The 21,820-nt window shown below is 45.2% G+C and overlaps 1 protein-coding gene across 1 annotated transcript in view; it reads right to left on the bottom strand.

The window, feature by feature from the left end:
* Positions 1 to 21,820, bottom strand: part of LOC142577973 (uncharacterized) — a 212,361-nt gene that overhangs the window by 39,395 nt on the left and 151,146 nt on the right. Inside the window, exon 4 of the mRNA XM_075687398.1 lies at positions 4,747 to 4,856. Within this exon, the coding sequence (XP_075543513.1) occupies positions 4,747 to 4,856 (110 nt within the window). The remainder of the gene's footprint in view (positions 1 to 4,746; positions 4,857 to 21,820) is intronic.

The raw sequence follows: 21,820 nt of genomic DNA, 5'->3' as shown, positions 1-21,820 counted from the left end.
TCCTGTAAAGCGGATGTGTTAGCAGACGAAATGGCATACAACAAGCTTTACACATACAAAGAGACACCGGGCGCCAGGCACCGCCATACATCCTGTAATGTAGAACACTTCTTTTGGCAGCTGCTCTTTCAAAGGTCCCGCCTTGCAACGCAGATCGAGCTGTAATAAATGAGGCGCCATAGTCGCTGGTGATAACGAAGTTCGTTTCCAGCATGTTTCATGATCATATTGTGTAGTCCCTGTCCTCTATTGGTGAATTCAACGAACGCGGTCCGTAGTGGCAATAGGTAGAATTAAATATGGCTATCGCCAAACAAGGCCTCACACAATCAAGGGTGCGGTTTCCTTTCAGCCACTTCTTCTCTCTATTTTACACCAACCACTCATCTCGATTCTATACTCATCTTGGGTGAGCTGTAGTACTACTCCACCTGGCTTACGCAATTTTGTTCTCTTGACATTTTGCCCAACACGTTTAGAGCGTCCAGGTAACTTTCACACCCGCGAACACTGCTTGATGACGTAGCAGCTAAAATTTCAACATGGTGACTTTTACAATGAACCACATTTCCAGTTTGATAGGTACGCGGCTATCTTTTCGTTAAAGAACGGCAAGAGCAACCTGGTCTTAGATGTTATTGGCTATTTTTGGAATCGCAACCAGTGTTATGAAAAATATTGCTTATTGCCTATTCATGCTTCATGCTAACTGCAGACGCTTCACTAAGGAAACTGGTGAATTGCGACTTGATGTCATATGTCGAGATTTAATTTGCTAGCTTATGTCTATTTATCCAGTTTATTTATTTGATATACTCCAACGGCCTTGCGAGCATGACATAGGTGGGAACGACAATATAGAGGGGCTACGTTCACAAAATTGTTATCAACTAAGAAAAGCACACAAATTCCACATGGAACTGGAATATGCGGAACAAAAAATACAATAAAATGCAATACAATAAAAAACAAAGTAAAATACACTAGCTTTAAAGGGTAAAATGTACAATTCTATGTTGAACAGGCGCTTCAAGTTATTGGAGGAAGATAGCGTCACGTTGTAGTGACCGTCGAGAACACAGCATGAAAACTTCGAATGACTGAATTAACTTTTATTGGACGAACTTTTGCCCGCAACAGCAGCTGACATTGAAACCAAACCGAAAGCGGCGAACACAGTCGGCAATCGTCGAAAATCTGATCTTCCGGTCAAGCGTGTCGACTTTTATACATGAGTCATCGAAGGTTCCAGAGAAATCGCTGTTGCACGCGTGTCTTCCCGAAAGTACTACACAATTCGCGTCGCGCATACATGCAAATCAGACTACACACGGGTCGGCGACAACAGGCCGGGGACAGAACTATCAATAACACTCCCGAAAGTTTCGATACATGCAGGTGCGTCCTGCGCTCAGCGATAACATTTGTTAGACGGAGAAACGCGGTCACCCGATGAATGATAAGCACACGTGTCAGTGTAAAATGTTTCAATTTATAGAGGGAAGACATTACGTCCATTTATTGAAGGAATGTGTATATTGAGGAAGATATCGACACGATCCAGCGCCACATGTAAAGAGCTCTTTCTTGTGAGACTGATGGCACTGCGTTCGGAACGCATGTGCACCGGCTTTGCCGGCACCACGACACTAGTAGTTCCCGCCGCTATCCTGCTGCAAACTACAAAGCACTTCTAAAGAGAATGCCTCTGTGGCATCTTTTGAAAGAACCACGGGAAGGATGTGGCGATGTGCCTCTCCACAATCCCGCTGCTATTGTGGAATATCTAACTTCACTTGCTGTATTGCTTCTATCAATGTTACCATAATATTTAAGTGTGCGGCTCAAGTGGTGTAAAAATTCGCTGAATTACTGCTAAATTGTGCCCCAAAGTGGCTAAATTTTTCACTGAAACTTTCCCGTAAATATTAGGCAACGGAGGCATTGTGGAACAGTATAAGGTAACGAGGCGCAAAACCTCTTTCGAAACGCCTCAGGCTTGCCGCAATATTCATGTGGGTTAAGGAATAAACGTTGAATTTACGAACAATATGTATTAGGCTCTCTCTTTACCACTATACTTTCACTATATACGAAGATGAAAGCAGGGAATCGGCGTTTATCATCAGATATTTAGGTTAAAAAGGCAGCACGATACAAAACCGAGTAATCTGATTTTCCTAGCACGCCAGGACACTTGGTCCATCATATTATTTCTGCGAAGTTCCTATTTCTCTGCGCTCCTGAAAGGAAAGCGGAATCGCGTGACACTCAATTGGTGAAATGTAAAAACGGCGATTAACATTACGTGACCTTCATGGATATCAAATATATTGCCCCTTGATCCACCTGGAAGTTCCTCGCCGTATTGATTTGCCAAAAAACTGAGATGAGCAAGCCGTGTGCTCAGACTCGCGTGAACTAGTCCCAGTCACTCCAGTAGCTACGCCACTTTTCAGTCAACCTGTCTTGTTATTCACTTGGTGCGTTCTAAATCTCACCATTAAATTGATTGCAATAAGTTCAGTAAACCTCAACTCTTGCAAATGCCCACCGATCGGACGTATTTAGCGAAAGTGTAGAACATAGAGCGTTAACGCCGATTTAACTTAATTCCGTAATGTATAAAGAAAAAACACAAGCATTTCTTTAAAGACACATTTAATCCGGTGATAACCAGAGGGATTAACCTCCATGCTGTTAAACAGCAGTGTGCAGACCACCGATGGGAAGGAAACCGCCGCCTCCTAATGGTCACCAAGTCGACGTGTCACGCAGCCGATTTCGGCCGCTTGCATGCAGGTTATGCATAATAAAGCTCATTTTATACAACCAATTTCGAAGCAACTTTCTTGTCTTGGAACTCACCACACTGTCACCAATTGGTCTGTGCCATCGTTAACGAAAGGGGCCGCTTGCTAGGCAATGAGTGAATGAACTTTATTGGAGAAACCAAGCTGGTTGTTTCTCAACGGTAGGCTAGAAAGAAACATGTGTCGCTAAAGAGACCAGACAGTCGCTAAATCTAGGGACAAGGTCTCTAAAATGGCAACACTTTTGACTTTCCTGTCAGGCGCAGATATCGCTCACCTACACGCAATGACAACTGGACGCGACAGCACGACCAGCCTGTGTCCACAGGCGAGGTCCGTTAATGGGCGCACAAGTAACAGAGGGTGCTATTGAGTTTATTCAGATCGCCTACTCTGATCGCTATTGACTGAACGACACTTTCCTTGTCCCTCTCATATTTCTTTTCTCTACACCCTTCCATGTGTAGAGTAGCCAATTAGACGTTCTTGCGGATAACCCCTCAGCATTCAGCGTTCATGCTCTGTTTGCTTGTGTTTGTGTGTGTGTACTGGCTTTACGTCACAGTGGCCCTTCAACCCGCTAGGGACTACTACTACCGGCATCTGCGGAACAATATAGAGGCACTCGTCATTAAAAATTGGTCTATTCAGTTACTCAAGGACTGCAGCTATTTATGCCAAATGCCGCGGATGCTCGCTATGTGTCGTTTTCCACACAGTCGGCATTTGCCCCCTTCTCCTTGGCAGCTCTAGCGGCTGCGCAGGTGGCGACTTGGATTGCACCAAGCGCTGCCTTGCTGCCGTAGGCATTTAAAAACGATAACCGTATGCCATTACATCAGTCTGCTTTCTTTACCGATAGTATCTCCACTAAACAGTATGCCGTGGCCTCAGATGTTAATCAACTAGTATTCCGCGATGCCTGCCCGATTTCTCAAGCAAAAGCGCATTCCGGCGCTGTCGTTGGTATATTGCGGCACGATTCTTTCGCAGGATCTGGGTGTTCTTTTTTTTTTTTTAGAGCGCAGCTTTTACTGGGGGGTCCGTTCCAGCGGCGAACGTCGGCGGCGGCGGCGGCGGCGGTGTAACCGAGCGAACGAGCACAGCGAAAGATGAAAGAGCGAACGCGGAGCGGGAGGCGAAAGACGCGAGCCGCGTATGGCGGAGACCTATGAGAGCGGCCCCTTCAGTGACGTGCACGCAGGAAATTGGTTTCATGCGGACCCGTCCGACCACTCGATACGTACACGTATCTGGTGCTGCCGAGCCACTATTTTCGTACTATGGTCTGCACGCGTCAGCTCTCGCTCGCGTTTGTTTGGTTTGCTTGGTTTGGTCTCGTTCGCGCTTGTTTCGATTGTCGTGGTTTGCGATTGTTTCTTTAAAATCTAGTTGTATACGCGACGCGAACGGCGTAGGGCTTTGTGGAAGCCAAGCGGCACCAGCGATTCCACTAGAACCTTCGACGAGTCATGTATAAGAGCCGACGTGCTTGGTCAGATTTTTGACGATTGCCGACTGTGCTACATGTCACGCTCAACTTCGATGCCTCAGTATACCCCGAAATGAAAACACGTATAGAGCGGCGCTCAACTTTCGCATCAGGGAATATCGTAATCGTCGGTGAACCTTCTTTTGCGTGCTTTTTTTTATTCGCCTCTAACAAAAATACTGCTTATGACGGTGATGACACTGTCAAAAATTTATATCGGACATATCGTCGCATTCGAGAATTTTAAGCTCCAACGGTCAATCAGCTACGACTTTTGTATCATGCCAATTTCAAGGAAACGATACTTTATTATTTTTTTCTGTCTACTCTCTTGACGGGAACCTATACGTTTGTTTGCTCACACCACCGGCAATAATTTTTCGGGGCTCCGCGTTGGATCGCACTGGGCCTGCTCTTCGGATATTGAAAATGAATACTCACTCGATCCCCGGAAGCCACGCTCCATACCAAAGTGCATAGCCTCCCATGTCGACCCGAACGTTCACGTGAGGAAAAAAGAAGTCTGCGTTTGGGTTGTAGAATGCGGGAATCTGTAAAAAGCAGCGAGTTCCACTTAATAGCGCTAAAAAATATTCACATTTATTTCTGGCACTTTGTTGGCCGAGCACAACAGCGCAGGGCATTTCACAACGAGCGAAGCTCAATCTTTACAGAAAAGGAAATTAATATGCCCAGACATGCAGTGATACCGCCGACTTGGTATAGTTCGGAGTGGGCGTCCTGATTCAGCCGTCAAGAAGTTGTTAGACTATATATACAATTGGACTCCTAAAATTGCTTATAAGTAAACTTATCGTTTCTCTATGCGGAGCGCGCTATTCGGCAATTTCGGCAAACACGGCTATTCTGTGAAGTTGAGGTACGATTACATTTTTACCGAAAATGCTGGTTACAACTGCGATGAAGGCTGACATTCGTTAGAAAAAGCCGCCGGAAACCTGCCTGTTGCATGACTAATTCCCAGTTGAGGGTATGAACCAAATGTTCCGTGAAAAACAACAGCGACAATCATCCCATCGCTCGAGTGCTGTTCTGTATCAAATTTATTCTCTTTTCCACTCTCTCTCTACTACTACATCCCTGCCTTGATAATATTCTCTGCCGCTGCCTGAACTTCTTACTTTAAACACTAAGTAACAGAGCATAACCAACAAATCTGCACAGGTTTGATCACTCGTGTCTTCTTACTAGCCTCATTATTGGAAGTGCAGAAACGTGGGTACATGAACAAATGTCAGATTTCGAATTCCTCTCACCTCGTTACGTCTGCATCCGGAAGGACCGTACCAACAGTATAGGTGGACGTGCGGCCCTTCCATTTCGCTCTGGCCTTGTTAAGTTCGTTGTACTATTATAGAGCTTTAGTACGGCGCACATTGCGTACATCAGAGCACTACGTTCTGAATAGCGCGCATGGGCACAGCACGACATGACAACGTACGTGATGCGTACGTTGCCGCCGCGTACGAGCGCAGCCCATTCTTGCGCGCGTACGTGGGGGGAACTCGCGTGCTGTTCTCGTAGTTCTAGTTTGTCCAGGACCGCAAGATACTCTTCGTTTTCACAAAATGGCGGATGCTGAGCAGTAATCCGGCTATAAATCCGGCTAGCACGTTTATATTGACATGACTTGACTGTGGACCTCAAACACTTTTGTTTTTATCTTCCAGATGGCGCAGCAGGCTTACGCACGTTTAGGCACGTGGGCACTCTCATGTACTCAGCGCCTTGTCGTGGAACGCGACGCCGCGTTCCGCAATGTATTTGCGTGCTGCGTACTCATCGTCATGGCGCAGTGCTAAAGCTCTCTATTATCACTTGCCTAATCACTCTGTTATCACGGCCTAATCGGTATGATATAGGCTATATTTTTTACGTAAACGGCATTTTACTGTTTTCATTTTCCAATCGTCTCCCAAACAGCTCTCCCGAGTTGCTTACACTATTTTGAGACATTATGCCAGGTCTCAGGGTTGGTAGTTGTGGCTTTCTCCTTATGGGTGAATTTAGTGTCCTGATATTCGTTGGCCGACGAAGAGAAAGTAGCACGGAGGAACTGTAACCGACGAACGCGCACTCTCTTCGTTCTTTACAGAAGGGCGCCGGGAATCACGGCAAGGAGACTGCTGTACGCGCAACCGATCGTGCCGCTTCTCGAGCTTCCCGAATTTCCCGTGCCGCTTCCCCAACTGAAGTGCCGCTTCCCGAGTCGTCGACGCCGTAACCGAAGCCTTGCAAGAAATCAAACCGATGCCTACCGACTTGCAGGTACTATTAGCCGACCTTCATGACAAACAACGTTGCCTTGCCGAAACTAACGCCAAAATTGAAGAGCTCGTAATTGACGATGACGCAAACGAAGCCAAATTTACCCAGCTGCTTGAATAGTACAAGAAGATCCGTCACGCCATCAACCAGGTTCAACTTTACCTTAATTCCCACGCCGTTTTTGATCTCTACCGATGGCCACCAGCCCTTTGACAGGAAAGCAGTACATCCAGGTGGTGTACTCGGTAAGCTTCCGAACATCCGCGCGAACGCCAGAACACGGCCGCAGAGCAAGTAACAACTACCGAAGCATCAGGCCGAAGCGAAGGCAGAGTGTCAACTGACCCTAAACAACGACAAATTGATCGTCGACGCGGACCCCCAGACCACGACTACAAAAAAGGACAAGTTCGAGCTGGGAGTTTCTATGCGACCCATTTCCATTTACAGCAATCCGTAAGGCCAAACCAATCGTCCTGCGGCGTAGGTGGAACAGATGTCAACGACCAGCGGCATATAATACGAACCGACTAGGACGACCATCTGTACCCACCATTGTGCTCACGGTGCGCTATCTCCAGAGCCTATCCAGTGAACATAGGAAATACAGCCATCGAAATTGCTGCCAGACTTTCTACTGTCCCCACCTTCGCCGCAGCGAGGAAAAGGAACACCACTGACGAAGTGGTAGCCTCAAAACCAGCATATCTAACAGCGTTAAGGTCTTCTTAGACCCTCTTCAACAACAAAGAAGCTATAGTCTACCACAACAACCACCAGAAGAACGCCTTCTTTGGCATTGAGAAATACTGCTGCGTGCAGCCACCCTGGTTCAGGTCGTTCCGGCACCAGCGCTGTTCCATCGAGTATGTCACGACTCTGGATGGGTCGTAAGGTACTGCATGGACATCTTCGGCCAAGGTTACCTTATTGACCAGCAGAAATTGCCGCCGACAGCACCGGCAAGAGCATCACAGCCAGAGCTTCGAGTCGTGTTGGTGGGCAAGACATCATCTCTACGACTCTAACGTCGACGACTTCTTGCATGGTCGAGTGAAAGTGTGCAATGACACTGTTACAACCTTCAGTGGACCGCCGCGCCAACGTACCACTAACGTAAACATCACTTATAGCGCGTACATAGACAGAAGGACCGAAAGAACGACGAAGAGAAACGCTGACTTCCAAATGATTTTTATGTTGAGTAACAATACTATATGCAAAGAGACCAAACCAAAAGCGCCCCCTCCAAAGCGCAAAGCCAGCACGAGTACGCATTCAAAATGTAGAGGAACCACGACCGGACCTCCTTAAGATGAACGAGCGCGCATGTGCGACCTCAGAAACGAAAGGGCTTTATCTGCTAATGAAATTGACGGCTTATTAGCCGAGTCACCTTCAGCGATCGCTGCTGCTTCAATGATAAGTCTAGCGAAGAAGGGTTGCGTTTCGGGCGAGCTGGTTGTACATAATTCTTTAGAGACTTATTCGCGCACAAAGACAGGACGTCGAAAGAAACGGTATGACAGTAACAAGTTTCGGTTTCTCCGGCACATGTGGTTATGCAGTATCACAAGTTTGCTGTTGTTTTTGGTTGCTTTTTCGTTGTTGTCATGTTGTCTTCCGGTCTTTCCTGATTGTAGAAGCGTATATATATATATATATATATATATATATATATATATATATATATATATATATATATATATATATATATATATATATATATATATATATATATATATATATACATGTGTGTGTGTGTCGCTGTCACAATAAAAGCCAGTTGAAGTTCGCGCATGTTGTGTGTCCCTTCTTCGTTCAACGTCCCATCTTTGTGCGCGCATAAGTCTCTAAAGAATAAGTCTAGTGTGCTGATTAGGATGCTTAGCCAAGATAATAGTCTTCCCAAAGCACGAAATACAACCTCACTGTGCACAATGGACACCCACACACCCTTCCCTCCTTTTGCGCACTTTATTGCTGTGTTCTTGCAATCGAAAACTTAGACATCTACCTGTCTACTTTTCTATATAAGACCGGCAGACGAGGTCTTATATAGGAGGCGCTTCTTGCCTTGGTGTCCTGGTATATATGCTTGTTACTCAAACTAAAAATCAGCTGGAAGGCAGCGCTTGTCTTCGTCGTTCTTTTGGTCCCTCTGTTTGTGTACACGCTGTAAGTGATGTTTACAATAGAATATCAACGAGCCCGTACCCAAACACTCCTTGAGCAACAGAAATGCACGCCTTGGGAGCTCTTACGTCCAGAACGAAAACGATCATGAAGAAAACGAAGGAGTCCCCTTGGACGGGTCCTCCCGTCCCTAGGGCGGCGTCGGGAGATTCAAGGGCTTCTGTTCCGGCCTGGTGGGACGCCAGCAGCATGCAGCTCGTTAGGTTGTTGCGGAGTCGTACAACAACGACGACAAGGACGTGTAAGCGTTGCGCCGATTCAACCGACGCCAGCTGGAGTACGTGGTAGGCAAGAAAAAGTTAAGCAAGTTCGTCCAGAGCCATGATTCAATGGAGAAAACAAACGCGACAGACCTCAGGATCAAGCTTGCGACTCAACGCCTTAGTTTGTTGCAAGCCGATTTGAGGAGCCCCGACGCAGCCGTATATTTGCAAAAAGAGAAAATTTAAGGACACCACGTGGCACCACTGTCATCAAGGACCATCTCGTCCGTTGCTCGCGAGTGGCTATGCGTTGAGAATAGAAGAGAAAGTAGCACCGAGCCATATCCTACGGATGCGCTGTCGTTTCGTTCTTTAAAATGACCACCATTGTCCCCTATTAATCACCCTGATTTAACTCACAACAAATTGAATAATTTTCGTCTTTGTCGTGGCGCAACTAAAGATATCATTATACAATTCGGTCAAACTCTTCACTACACCTGGTATTGCATTACACTAAACGAAGGAATTTCAAGCCACAAATGTGTATGCCCCGTTTAAAAGATGCATTTTGCCTTTTCCACCTTCCACGACTTTATTAACCCTGATGACCTTTCTATTGCAATACACCCTTGCAGACTGATACGGCTTGATTTCCAGTATTTAGGAAGACGTGTTACATGACATTCTCGTAGTTTGGCTCGAGAGCATTGTTAAGTTGTTAATCAATCACTTGGTCTCTTATATAACATAAAACGAAGTATATTGATATTTGTCGGATAAGTCAGATTTTATTGCATGTATCCCTGTGCTTTCGCCGACTAAGGCGCTGAAATCGGTCAAGTAACCGTGATGTTTCTGGCTTGCTAACCAGATTAGAGGAGGAGCTTCGTTTGTCCGTTTAAGAACTGTTGTTGCTCCAAATTTCACGTTGACCCGTAGTGCACCCCCGTGGGAATCTTCAAAACATATGATCGTCATTGAGGATGATACTACTGGCTGGGAATATTCATATCACAAAAAGCCAACAAAAACTGAAACCAAGGGCAATATGGGGGAAATTACTTGTACTTAATAAATGAAATAAAGAAACGATAAATTAATGGAAATTAAAGTGGATGAAAAACCAACTTGCCTCAGGTAGGGAACGATCGCACAACCTTCGCATTTCGGTTGTGATGCTCTACCAATTGAGTTACCAAGGCGCCATTTCCCCGACCATTTTCTTTGGTATCCCTGTTTCCTAGCAGAGCCCTCGGAGAGCGAAATGCGAAGGTTGTGCGATCTTTCCCCACCTGCGGCAACTTGTTTCTTCATCCACTTCAATTTTCATTAATTTATCGTTTCCTTATTTCATTTATCAAGCATAATTAATTTCCCCAATGTGATAGCTATATGGCTTCTTGTGATATGAATAATAAATATTGGGCCCCTCGGTTAACCCCCTTTCTTCTCGTTTATTACATAACAAGGGTCTCGAATCCGGTAACCTTGATGCCTTCAGGTAGCATGTGTGGGATTATTGACCGCTTGCCTTCACCCCAAAAAAGATCACGTTCTCGTGACGCCTGCGGCAGAAAGGATGTTCTACATCCGCCGCCAATGTCTGTGGATGGTGGGGCTGGCTAACATTCTCAGGGTTCTGCAAGAAAACATGAATACGCAAGAAAGCGGATGGGAAAACGGCGCCGCGGTAGCTCAATTGGTAGAGCATCGCACGCGAATTGCGAAGGTTGTGGGATCGTTCCCCCCCCCCCTGCGGCAAGTTGTTTTTTCATCTACTTTAATTTCCATTAATTTGTCGTACCTTTATTTCATTCAGTAAGCACAAGCAATGTCCCCTATGTTGTCCTTGGCGTCAGTGTTTGCTGGCTTCTTGCGACATGAAAAATAAAAATCGGCCCCCTCGGTTAACCCCTTTCTGTCTGTTCGTTTCGCTAGGAATATGCGTCTCGTGTTTCAGCTGGGACAGTGCAGCTGCTTCCTTGCCCAACGCGGCCCTTTGGCCGCACGTGCATGGGCGTCTCCGGAATGCTTGCAGTGATGTCCACCTGTAATCATTGGGCCATAGCAGAATTGGTTTCCAGCAGAACGTTCAGACACGGACAGGAAGAGACGACGAAACACGCCGGGTTGTACGTAGCAGAATTGGTTTCCAGCAGATTTCCGTGTCAGAACGTTCTGCTGGAAACCAATTCTGCAGTGTACAACCAACGAACGAGCTCACGCAAGCACTATTCATTGGGTCATCTTCGCCATCAACCATCTTGCGCCATAAGTCATGCGCTGAAACCGCTGCGCTCGCTGCTGCCACGGTGCCCGAAATTTCCTGTTTTCTCCTTCACTGTTACACCGCCCGTCATGGCCTGCCTGGTGAACTCGTCAGCGACAGATGGCGCATATTTTTTTCTGAGGTTGTAGAAGCTCTATTTGCTCAGTATGATGCTATGCATCGAACTACTGCCATTAACCACCCGCAGACATGTGGCTTCACCGAGCATTTATTTATTTATTTATTTATTTATTTATTTATTTATTTATTTATTTATTTATTTATTGAAAGACGCCCTCAGGATCATATGGTGCTAAAGAAGGGAGTGGTTACAAAGTAGCAGAGCGAATCAAACAAACGAACAAGTGCATTAACTTCTGGTAATTCGAAGATTCTCCTAATTATAGAATGTAGCTAATGTTTCGAAAAAAAAGCCTGTTATCGGTGATGGCTACAATATTTGAGAGCAGGAGGTTCCATTCCTTAGATGTGCCGGGCGTAGAAAGACTGAAAGAAAGACTTCGTGTGGCATGAATCAATTCCTACCTTTCTGCGATGATCGACGCGGTTTGAAATGTACTGAGGCCCCCAGTATGAAGCATTCTCGATAAAGGTGGTGTTATTGGAACCTTATGAACTAGCGAAAGACAGGCGACTTTGGGGCGCTTAGCTAGTGGAATAAGTGCTAGGGTAGTTTTCATTGAGGTTACACTCGCTGTACCGTTATAATTAGAAAGAATGAAACGGATGGGCTTATTTGGTAATAGTTCAAGGGAAGTAATGAGACTACCATGACTGCGATCCCATGTTGCAGTGCATATTCAAGTTTCGAGCCTATTAGGGTCTCATAAACTGTAGTTTTAAAGAAGGCGGTGCTTTGGAAAAGTTGCGCCCTATCTACCCGAGCATGCAGTTTGCATTGTTGATGACGTACTCCAAATAAATGGTACGATTTAAAGTATTTGTAATGTGTAACACCAATATAATTATATGCCGTGAGGAAATATAGGGGATAGGTATGATGGTAGGTTAAAGTAGAATTAGATCTAGATACACGTATTATTTTACATTTGTTATTATTTATTTACATTAGCCACTTCCTGCACCAGTTTCAGTTCAGTTTCAGTTTCAGTTTATTGATGCGCTTGAAATATTTTACAGAAAAAGTAACTCTAAGAGGTGCCATAGTCGAAGACTGGGCAGTGACCTCCAAGAATAAATAAATATAAAGAGTACACTTAATACGGTTAACAACAGCAGTAGCAATCCTAGGGACCGAAAGTATTCAGAAACGAAGCCGAGTCACAGTAATAACAATAAAGTATAAGCGCAAAAAGCGGATCTTAGGAGTAGTATTCGACATACAGAAGCGTAAAAAGATATACAACACAATCACTTTCCTAACAAGTGGTGACAAATTTTCCTCTTAAATAAATGAATGGAAGGAGATGATTTAATGGAGGGTGGTAGTGAATTTCATATTGACGTAGCCAAAAAGTTCGCAGTAAATTTGCCGTAGTTAGTCCTTGGTTTCGGTAAGAGGTAGTTATTATGGTGTGAAAATCTAGTGCCAGTGAAATGCGGGGTTTGGTCTTTTGTTATCAACAAAATTGGTAATTCTCGACAAAGTCAACTACATTATCCAGGTTATCAGTGGCGTTAATTGTACCGAAGATAACACAATCATCTGCGAACAGATGCATGTTAGAAGATATTATAACTGAACCCAGGGCGACATGTTCGCCACGTACATCGCACCTGATGACACTGACTGGGACCTGTCATTTTGACTGTCATTCTGCCATTTGTCACCCGAGAGCACTTTCATTAGGACGGGAACAAACAGCGCTTCCAAGGAATGAAGTGAGGACGGCAGACAAAGTCCTGAATTCGTCCTGTTTGTTCCTGTTCCTTATGATTTACCAACCATCCCAGTTCAGCACACTCCTTTACAACATTGCCAGTCAGGCAACCACGGACTTATCCCCTTCCATTTGCTTTGCAGCCGTCGCCCGCCGCATACCATGGCCACCACACAGTCCCACCGTGTCGAGCTTTTGGTGTGTGTGCCCATTTCTACGGCCGCATGCTATGTCGAAGAGTTCCAAAAGTTAACTCACAATTTCACTACCCCTGACCAACAGCCCCTGAAAAGGCTGCATGTCGCCCACGCTGCACAACCTGTTTTCTATACCGACAACCTACATGAGCTCTTATTACCTAGCCACGCTGCTGGCCCGTCTCGCAAATTTCTTCCTCGGTTCGACGGGCATTATAGCATCGAGCGCACTTCGGTGCATAGGCGGCGACTACGGGAGGAGGGAGGGGGGGGGGGGCTCCGGGGCCCAAGTTGCCACTGGAGTTCCCTGGGAGGGGGCAGAGCTCCTCTCACCAGTGATGCCGAAGCACAATTAATTTCCCCTATGTTTCCTTGGTGTCAGTGTTTGTTAGTTTCTTATGATATGACTAATAAAAATCGGGCCCCTCTGCTAACTCCCTTTCTTCTCTTTTATTACATAACGAGGGTCTCGAATCCGGCTACATTGATGCCCTCAGGTAACATATGTGGGTTTATTGACCAGTTGCCTTCGCCCAAAAAGATCACGTTCTCGTGACGCCTGCAGCAAAAAGGACGTTCCACGTCCGTCGCCAAGGTCTGCGAGTGGTGGCGCTGGCTAACACTCCCAGGGTTCTACTAGGACACATAAATAATCAAGAAAGTGGATGGTAAAACGGCGCCGCGGTAGCTCAATTGGTAGAGCATCGCACGCGAAATGCGAAGGTTGTGGGTTCGGTCCCCACCTGCGACTAGTCGTTTTTTCATCCACTTTAATTTCCATAAATGTATCGTTTCTTTATTTCATTTATTAACCACAAGTAATTTCCCCTATGTTGTCCTTGGTGTCAGTGTTTGTTGGCTTCTTATGATTTGACTATATATATGTATATATATATATATATATATATATATATATATATATATATATATATATATATATATATATATATATATACACGCAGGGTGTCCCCATTCACTATACCAAGATATAAAAAAACAGCAATATTACTCCAACAAAACCTAGGGCGCATTGTATCCAGTACAGTGAAGTAACTGCCAGTAATATATTTCCTTACTGACATTTAATTAGGTAAGGGTAAATAATTATTTAACTCGAGACGTACTATCCTAATTATCAAAGTTTGAATCAGGCATTTGAAGACACAGCCAAAGACATCTAACTGCGGTATTTTCAGTGACGTACTAATTGCGTTCAATTTTTTTGACAGATAAATAAACGCCGCGAAGTATGGAGAATACCACGTGACTGCGCTCCTACCCGCATCATAAAGCAGTGCCCTCGAACAGGCTCCGTCCGAGTTAGCCAGAACGAAATAAAGGAAACAAAAAAAAAATTTCGTGATCGTGGTGCCTTATCTGCCGCGCCCCTGCCGAAGTAGCATGTCGCGTTTGGTCTTAAATGGAAATAAGTAGATAAAGTGCAGGGATGTTTTTTTTTTTTTGCCACAATACCTATGACCACAAAAGTGAATTGAAAACCTCAGTGCCAATGTTTAAATATGCGTTTTGTTTCGTCCCAGTCGCCATGTCCTTCTTTAATGAGCAGAACGTTAAAAAGATCCTTGCCTTGGGAGCTGCAAATGACAACGCGAGGAAGGCCGCAAATATATATCAGTCGTGGAAGTGTGGCGGTAGACCAAACGCGTCCCACTATCATCAGATTAAATGATGAACATCGGAGACAACCCGGCGGCTTCAAGAAACAGCGGCGTAGGGCTCCATCTTTGAGTGCTAGCCTACGCAGGGATGTTCTAGCATTTTTGGTCTCAAGCCCTCATGCTAGCCTGCGGAACGTGGCCGCCCATGTACCAATTTCCAAGTCATCAGTTTGGAGGATTCTAAATGACGACCTTTCACCTGCACCATCTCAACCAGCACCAATGCTTGGAAGATAGGGGCCATGTAAAATCGTGTAGAATTGTCGAATTCAATACACAAACGCCGATTAGGCGCCGGACTTTTTGAATAACATCACATTCACAGATGAAGCAATTTTTCGCAGAAACGCCCAGGTAAATTTGCATAATGCACACTATTGGAGTGACTCCAGTTCACACTGATTAAAGCGGAATCGGTACCAGTACCAGTGGTTGTTCAATGTGTGGCGCGAAATTTACACCAGTGCTGTAATCGGTCCCATCTTCTCCGATCACACACTGGCTGGACAACATTACGTGGATGAAATTCTTGTAGGAAAGGTGGGTGAGTTTCTCAGCGAAGTCCTGCTGTCCCGTCTTCGACTTCTGTGGTATCAGCAAGATGATGCACCCGCACACAGCCACAGCCGAGCACAAAACTGGCTGGATATAACTTTTCATGCGCAAAAGATGGGAAGGCACGGGCCTGTAAATTAATCGGTTAGGTCACCTGACCTCTCTCCAGTCGTGTTCTTTTTTGGGGGTTATGTGAAAGATCGTGCTTACACGATTCAGACGGACGTCAGATTGGGAGACTTAGGATTCTCCTCCGGCACGTCATTCATGCGAAGACTCACTTTTTAAAGGATATCTCTAGAACCCGTGCTACATAGAGCTTTGGACAGGCCATCGGAGTCATATCTATTTCGATTCCTGCTCCGCCATCACAAATTATGGCCCGAAACGTTGCTCCATTTACACTGTCCCCACTGGAAATGGTGCCATTTATCGCTGGAGTCGGTGCGAAAAAGAAAATGCCTCAAGCAGCGACTTATCAGATAGCTTTGGAATATATGCACAAAGAATACCCAGCAGCAACGCACATTTTCACAGATGGCTCTAAAACTCCACATCGCTGATCGTGCGGACTTTTGTTCCCTCTACAGGGCAACGATTCTCGTTTCGTCTTGAGCGAGCGACATGATCTACTTCAGCAGAGCTATATGGCATTAAGGAAGCCCTTGTGTGTGTACTTCGACAGCAGGCGCCGAAGACATGTGTGACCTTCACTAATTCAATAGCACCTTTACAAAGTATGTGGAACAGGCACAAGTGTTGTAATAACCAACCTGCAGCATTGGACATTTCTTAACTTCACCACAAGGCAAAATTGCTGGGAATTGGTTCAAGTTCCATTGGATACCTGACATGCCGGTATTTCGAGAAATGAAAATCGGAAGAAGTTGCCCAAAAGGGACTCCAATACCGCAATTTCAAAACAACATTTTTTTACATAAGCCGACGCTTCAAGCATGGCAAAAAAGTATGCCTATCAAGAAAAAGACCGCATCTGGAATTTGCCGCTTCGCCAAGATAACTTCCTGCGTTATGTTGACCCAGAAACGAGACGGAAATTCCACGACCACTTCTTCGACACTTAGAGACATTGTGCCATCGTCATCGATTGGACGTGGCATACACAAACAGTTATCTGTACCGCATAGGGCTTGCGACTAACCCCTACTGTGATAGCTGTGGCAACTTAGAGACATGGAGCACATATTACTAGAATGCCCCACGTACCGCGATGACAGACATTTTTTTAGAAATAAATGGACATAATTTACCATGGTCTGTTAACATTACTCAGAATCCTAGGTCCAATTCGCGGCCATTCAAAACAGCGGCGCTTTTCAGATTTATTGTTCAAATAACTGTCACAAATTTATCTAACGGTGAACATTAAGGATTGAACATTTCATATACAAAAGCCTAAATTTACCCGCCATGTCACCTGTAAATATTAGTATCAGGTCCACTTGCGCATTTCATATTTATTTTTATTCTCTTTTTCGCCCACTCTCCTCAGCAATCGTTTAATCTCATTCGTCATCCCTAGACAGAGTAGCATGCCAGCGGTTGTATACGTGTCAGCAAAATTCTCTGTTGTTCTAATAGTCTCTCTCTAGGTCAAGGTAATGATAACAGATGTCTGTCGTAATATTCCTGCGTAGGTCATCGAGTAAGTCACTGACACCCGCCGTGATTGCTGAGTGGCTATGGTGTTGGGCTGCTGAGCACGAGGTCGCGGGATTGAATCCCGGCCACGGCGGCCGCATTTCGATAGGGGTGAAATGCGAAAACACCCGTATACTTAGATGTATGTGCACGTTAAAGAACCCCAGGTGGTGGAAATTTCCGGAGTCCTTTACTCATAATCAGAAAGTCCCTCATAATTAGAAAGTGATTTTGGCACGGAAAACGCCATAATTTAATTCAATTTCAAAGCCCCTGAAGAAGTGGTAAAGCGGACTCAGTAGTGAAAAGCTGCGGAAGGAGACCTATACGGACACGTTTTCTAGGCAGCAGCTGGTGTTCAACGGCGCTTACAAATTTATGGATAATAAAGGCACCCTGCAATAATTTCGTTTTGTTTTTTGTGCAGACATCCAGATTCCTAATCCGACTCATTTAGAAGTGCCATATTTACTTTCTTGAACGCATTGGTCTTGTCTTTTCTTTACGCGTGGGTCGCTTCCAGCTCTGCTTAATCCGCCTTTATTTTTTTGCCACGAACCTGTTTTGCAGCACGTATACACTCTCATGCAAAATAAAACCGTCACTTTAACTTGCATTTGGTCCGAAACAAGTTTCTGGCTTGAAATCTAGCTGCGCGCGCACTTTTTTGATGCGGCGCGAGCAAATTACGCCGGGATTTCGAAACACTTTTCGCCTATTTAGTTGCTTTTTGCGCCTGATGAGTGGTCAGAGCGGCACTTCGGTCGCGTTGTCAAGAAGCTTTCGTTATCGATGTGATCAGTCGCCCTTGAGAAACGGATGATAAGCGTGACGTAGAAATGAGAGGAAGAAATAGCTGCGAAGCCGCGAAACCTGCTGTTGGTGCTCCTTCCGTGCCACTATCAAGGTGATGCGCTGTCTCTTCTGGTTTGCGACAGGCAATGCAGTTGCTTATAATCAGCTTATTTGAGGGGGCTGCTTTATCACAAGAAGCCAACAACGTGGTGCATGATACTTCGGGCACCCTGTATACTTCACCCAGTAGCTGCAATGAAGCCAAGCCTGTTTCACTCGAAATCAGGATCAATAGTAGTCATGCGGAGCAGCGCTTCTACTCCGACTCACAAAAAAAATAAAAGAGAGAGATAGAGTATGCAGTTTCGTGGGAAAGGTCAAGCAGTATTATTGATAATGAAGTATACGACGATTACACAAGAGAGATGCGACAACCGAGAGACGCCAGATTCTTGGTGCTTCGAGAGGACTCAGGTTGCGAAATTGAACTGTCTCCTACTATGAGGTCCTGTAAATTTGCATATAAAGCCGTTTCTTTGGTGAAAAATTCTACGAGGTCACACAAATGTCTTCAAGTGCAAGGTATATATATATATATATATATATATATATATATATATATATATATATATATATATATATATATATATGCGTGTGTGTGTGTGTGTGCAATTTGTATGAGTTCGGAAAGCTGATCGGGCCCCAGCCCCCTCCGGAAAAATGAAAACTTTCCGCCTATGCTTCAGTGAATACTCTCATCAATCCTACGACACCCCTTACTGTCATCAGTCGTGGATGTGAGGTGGCCCGTGTAGATTGCTTCAATCATTGCCATGAGCCGCTAGTTGTCACGAATGCTTTCATCACCATGATAGCTGCTTTTTCACACTAAGGTCATTGCGATGAACAAGGCAAACACCAATTCTAGCAGCAGCAGCATTGCCAAATGCTTCACGCAAGACGACGCTGAAGTGGAGTACTAGAATAGGACTGAGCGGGACGAGTGGCCGGGGCTAGGCATGCTTTTCGGTGAGGTATCCGACGACGAGAAATACTGTGACAGCGCTAAATTCAAAGTGGATTGGGTCGCATCAAGTCGAGCCTCGAGCCGTTGCAAACTTCTGGCGACACTGCTCGGCCGGCTCGTTCGTGCTTCCCACCCGCAGTGGTTGCTCTGTGGCTATAGTGTTGGGCTGCTAAGCACGAGGTCGCGGGATCGAATCCCAGCCACGGCGGCCACATATCGATGGAGGCAAAATGCAAAAACCCCTGTGTACTTAGATTTAGGTGCGCGTTAAAGCACCCCAGGTGGTCAAAATCTCCGGAGCCCTCCACTACGGCGTGCCTCATAATCAGAAAGTGCCTTTCGCATGCCATAATTTAGTTAATCTACTACTTCGCGCGATGGTATTTGCGATCGGACCACCCAAATGGTATATCTTATTACATTAGATGTGCATTTATATCTGCCTATTAAAGGCCTTTCTTCTTTATCTTTTCTATGCCGCGCGATTATTGCGCTTGTCTGCTCCCATATATATATATGGAAGCAGACAAGATATATATATATATGACGAATGTGGTGTTTTGTGGGGCAAGGGCCAAATGTGGCTAAAGAGCGCCAGGCCGGTTGTAATGCGTTCGCAATGGAGCTATGAATAACGAAGGGCAGATGTTACGGTGGCTGTAAAGCGGCCCAAAACAGTCGCTCTAAAGTGCATACAACCTATACAAGATACAACCATGCCGATGGTTAATGGGCTGTACAATGGACACGAAATACACATTTGAAATAATGAAGATTTAGTGAAATATCTCCCAGATATAATTTTTGCAATAAGCACTACTGCCTTAACAGTGTCCTTGAGATGCAAGGGCCTGTAGGCATTTGCTATGCAAGACTACTATCACAGACCCATCCTCCAGAAAGAGGATATGCTATGAATTTCTGGGGCTAAAAACTTGCAAGTCGCCAGCGTTCAAGAAACCCAGAATTGCATTGGTGTCAAAGAACGGTTCTTCACAAAGAAACATTGCTGGAGGGAGAGGGGTGTGCTGGCGACATACAAGGGGAAAATGTCTCTTTCTCTCAGCTTCGGCTTCCCGACACCCCAGGAGGACGAGGAGAACGGTCAGCCTCTCACCACACCTACCACACGTTGGAGGCTCATTTCTGGTCAGTGAATGAATGAATGAATGCGTGGTTTTTACTGGTGCAAGGGCCAGGTATGGCCAAAGAGAGCCAAGACATTTCTGGTCAGTAAAAAATTGTGGGTGTCATAGGTGTGTCCTATCCTGAGTCGACAGAACAGGACATCAGTTCGTCGTGTTTTCGTTTTCGGGGGCCAGAAACCTAACTTTGGCTTAATCAAGTGAAGCTTATTCGTAGTTTCCATGTCCCACAAGCGTTGCTAGTGGCTTCGCAAGATTCTTCTGTAAGAGAGGCTTCAGATCGGTGACAGGGACAGCAGCCGTAGGAATAATAGCTTGCTAGGTGATTGATGTAGCCATTTTGTCAGCTAGTATATTCCCCTCGATGCCTCTATGGCCAGGTACCCAGCAGATAATGACATGCTGATTAGACATATACGCTCTAGAAAGAATGGAATAGAGCTCAGTATGTACGGGGTTTCTGTGTTTACAGAGTGACTTCAAGGCTTTTACAACGCTTAAGGAGTCTGTAAATATAATGGTTTTTTTGAAGATTTGATTTTCTGATATGTTTCACAGCCGACAATAGTGCATGGGCCTCAGCCGTAAATATACTTGTTTCAGGGTGCAGTACACCGGATTCCGAGAAGGATGGATCAATGACTGCGTATGACACCCCGGCATGCGACTTAGAAGTGTCTGTGTAAAATGCTGCGCACGAGTACTTGTACTGGAGCTCCAAGAAATGCATTTTGATATGTGTCTCTGGCGCATGTTCAGTGACCTCTAAAAAGGATGTGTCACACTCTATCAGCTGCCACTGCCATGGCGCTAACAGTTTCGCTGCAGCCATATGACAATGTTCAAGCACCGGAACACCCATTTCCTCACTGAGGTTCCTTCCATGCAAAGAAAACGGTCTTCTCGTCGCAGGTCGGTTATTGAAGTGTATGGCAACGGTCATATCGTTTATGCATGAATAAGAGGGGTGTTCGCGGTTAGAATTTACTTCGAGGAAATATGTCAAACTACTATATGAGCTGTGAAAATGGGGTGAGCATACATTCGCTTCTGCGTAAAGGCTTTGTAATGGGCTTGTTCTGAAGGCTCCGGTCGCGAGTCGGATTCCTAAATGAAGGAAAGGATCCAACATCTTTAAAGCAGTTGGTGTAGCGGACTGATATACTATTGCGCCATAGTCAACACGTGAGCCAACAAGACACCTATACAAGTTCAAAAGAGATTTCCTGTCACTGCCCCATGTTGTACTTGATAGAAGTTTCAATAAGTTCATTGTTTTGAGGCACTTAGCCTTTAAGCATTTAATATGCGGGATGACTGCCAGTTTCGAATCCAGTATGATGCCGAGAAACTTGTGCTCGGCGCTTACAGGTAATCTGCTACCAGAGAGCACAATAGTAGGATGTGGTACTATTCCTCTCTTATTCGTGAAAAGAATGCAGGGACTTTTCTGTGGGTTCGACCTGAAACCTTTTTCGTCAGCCCATTTCACCATTTTATTTAAGGCATGCTCAACATGCCGTTCGCAGATAGTTAAGTTGCATGATTTAAAACGAAGCTGTACATCATTTACATATACAGAGTATGACATCCTTCGTGGGATAGCCATGCCCAACGAACTCATTTTCACAAT

The sequence above is a fragment of the Dermacentor variabilis genome, chromosome 4, assembly GCF_050947875.1.
Source record: "Dermacentor variabilis isolate Ectoservices chromosome 4, ASM5094787v1, whole genome shotgun sequence".
Taxonomy (NCBI): domain Eukaryota; kingdom Metazoa; phylum Arthropoda; class Arachnida; order Ixodida; family Ixodidae; genus Dermacentor; species Dermacentor variabilis.
Note: the sequence above shows the minus strand (reverse complement) of the source record. Positions and strands in the feature narration are given on the sequence as shown.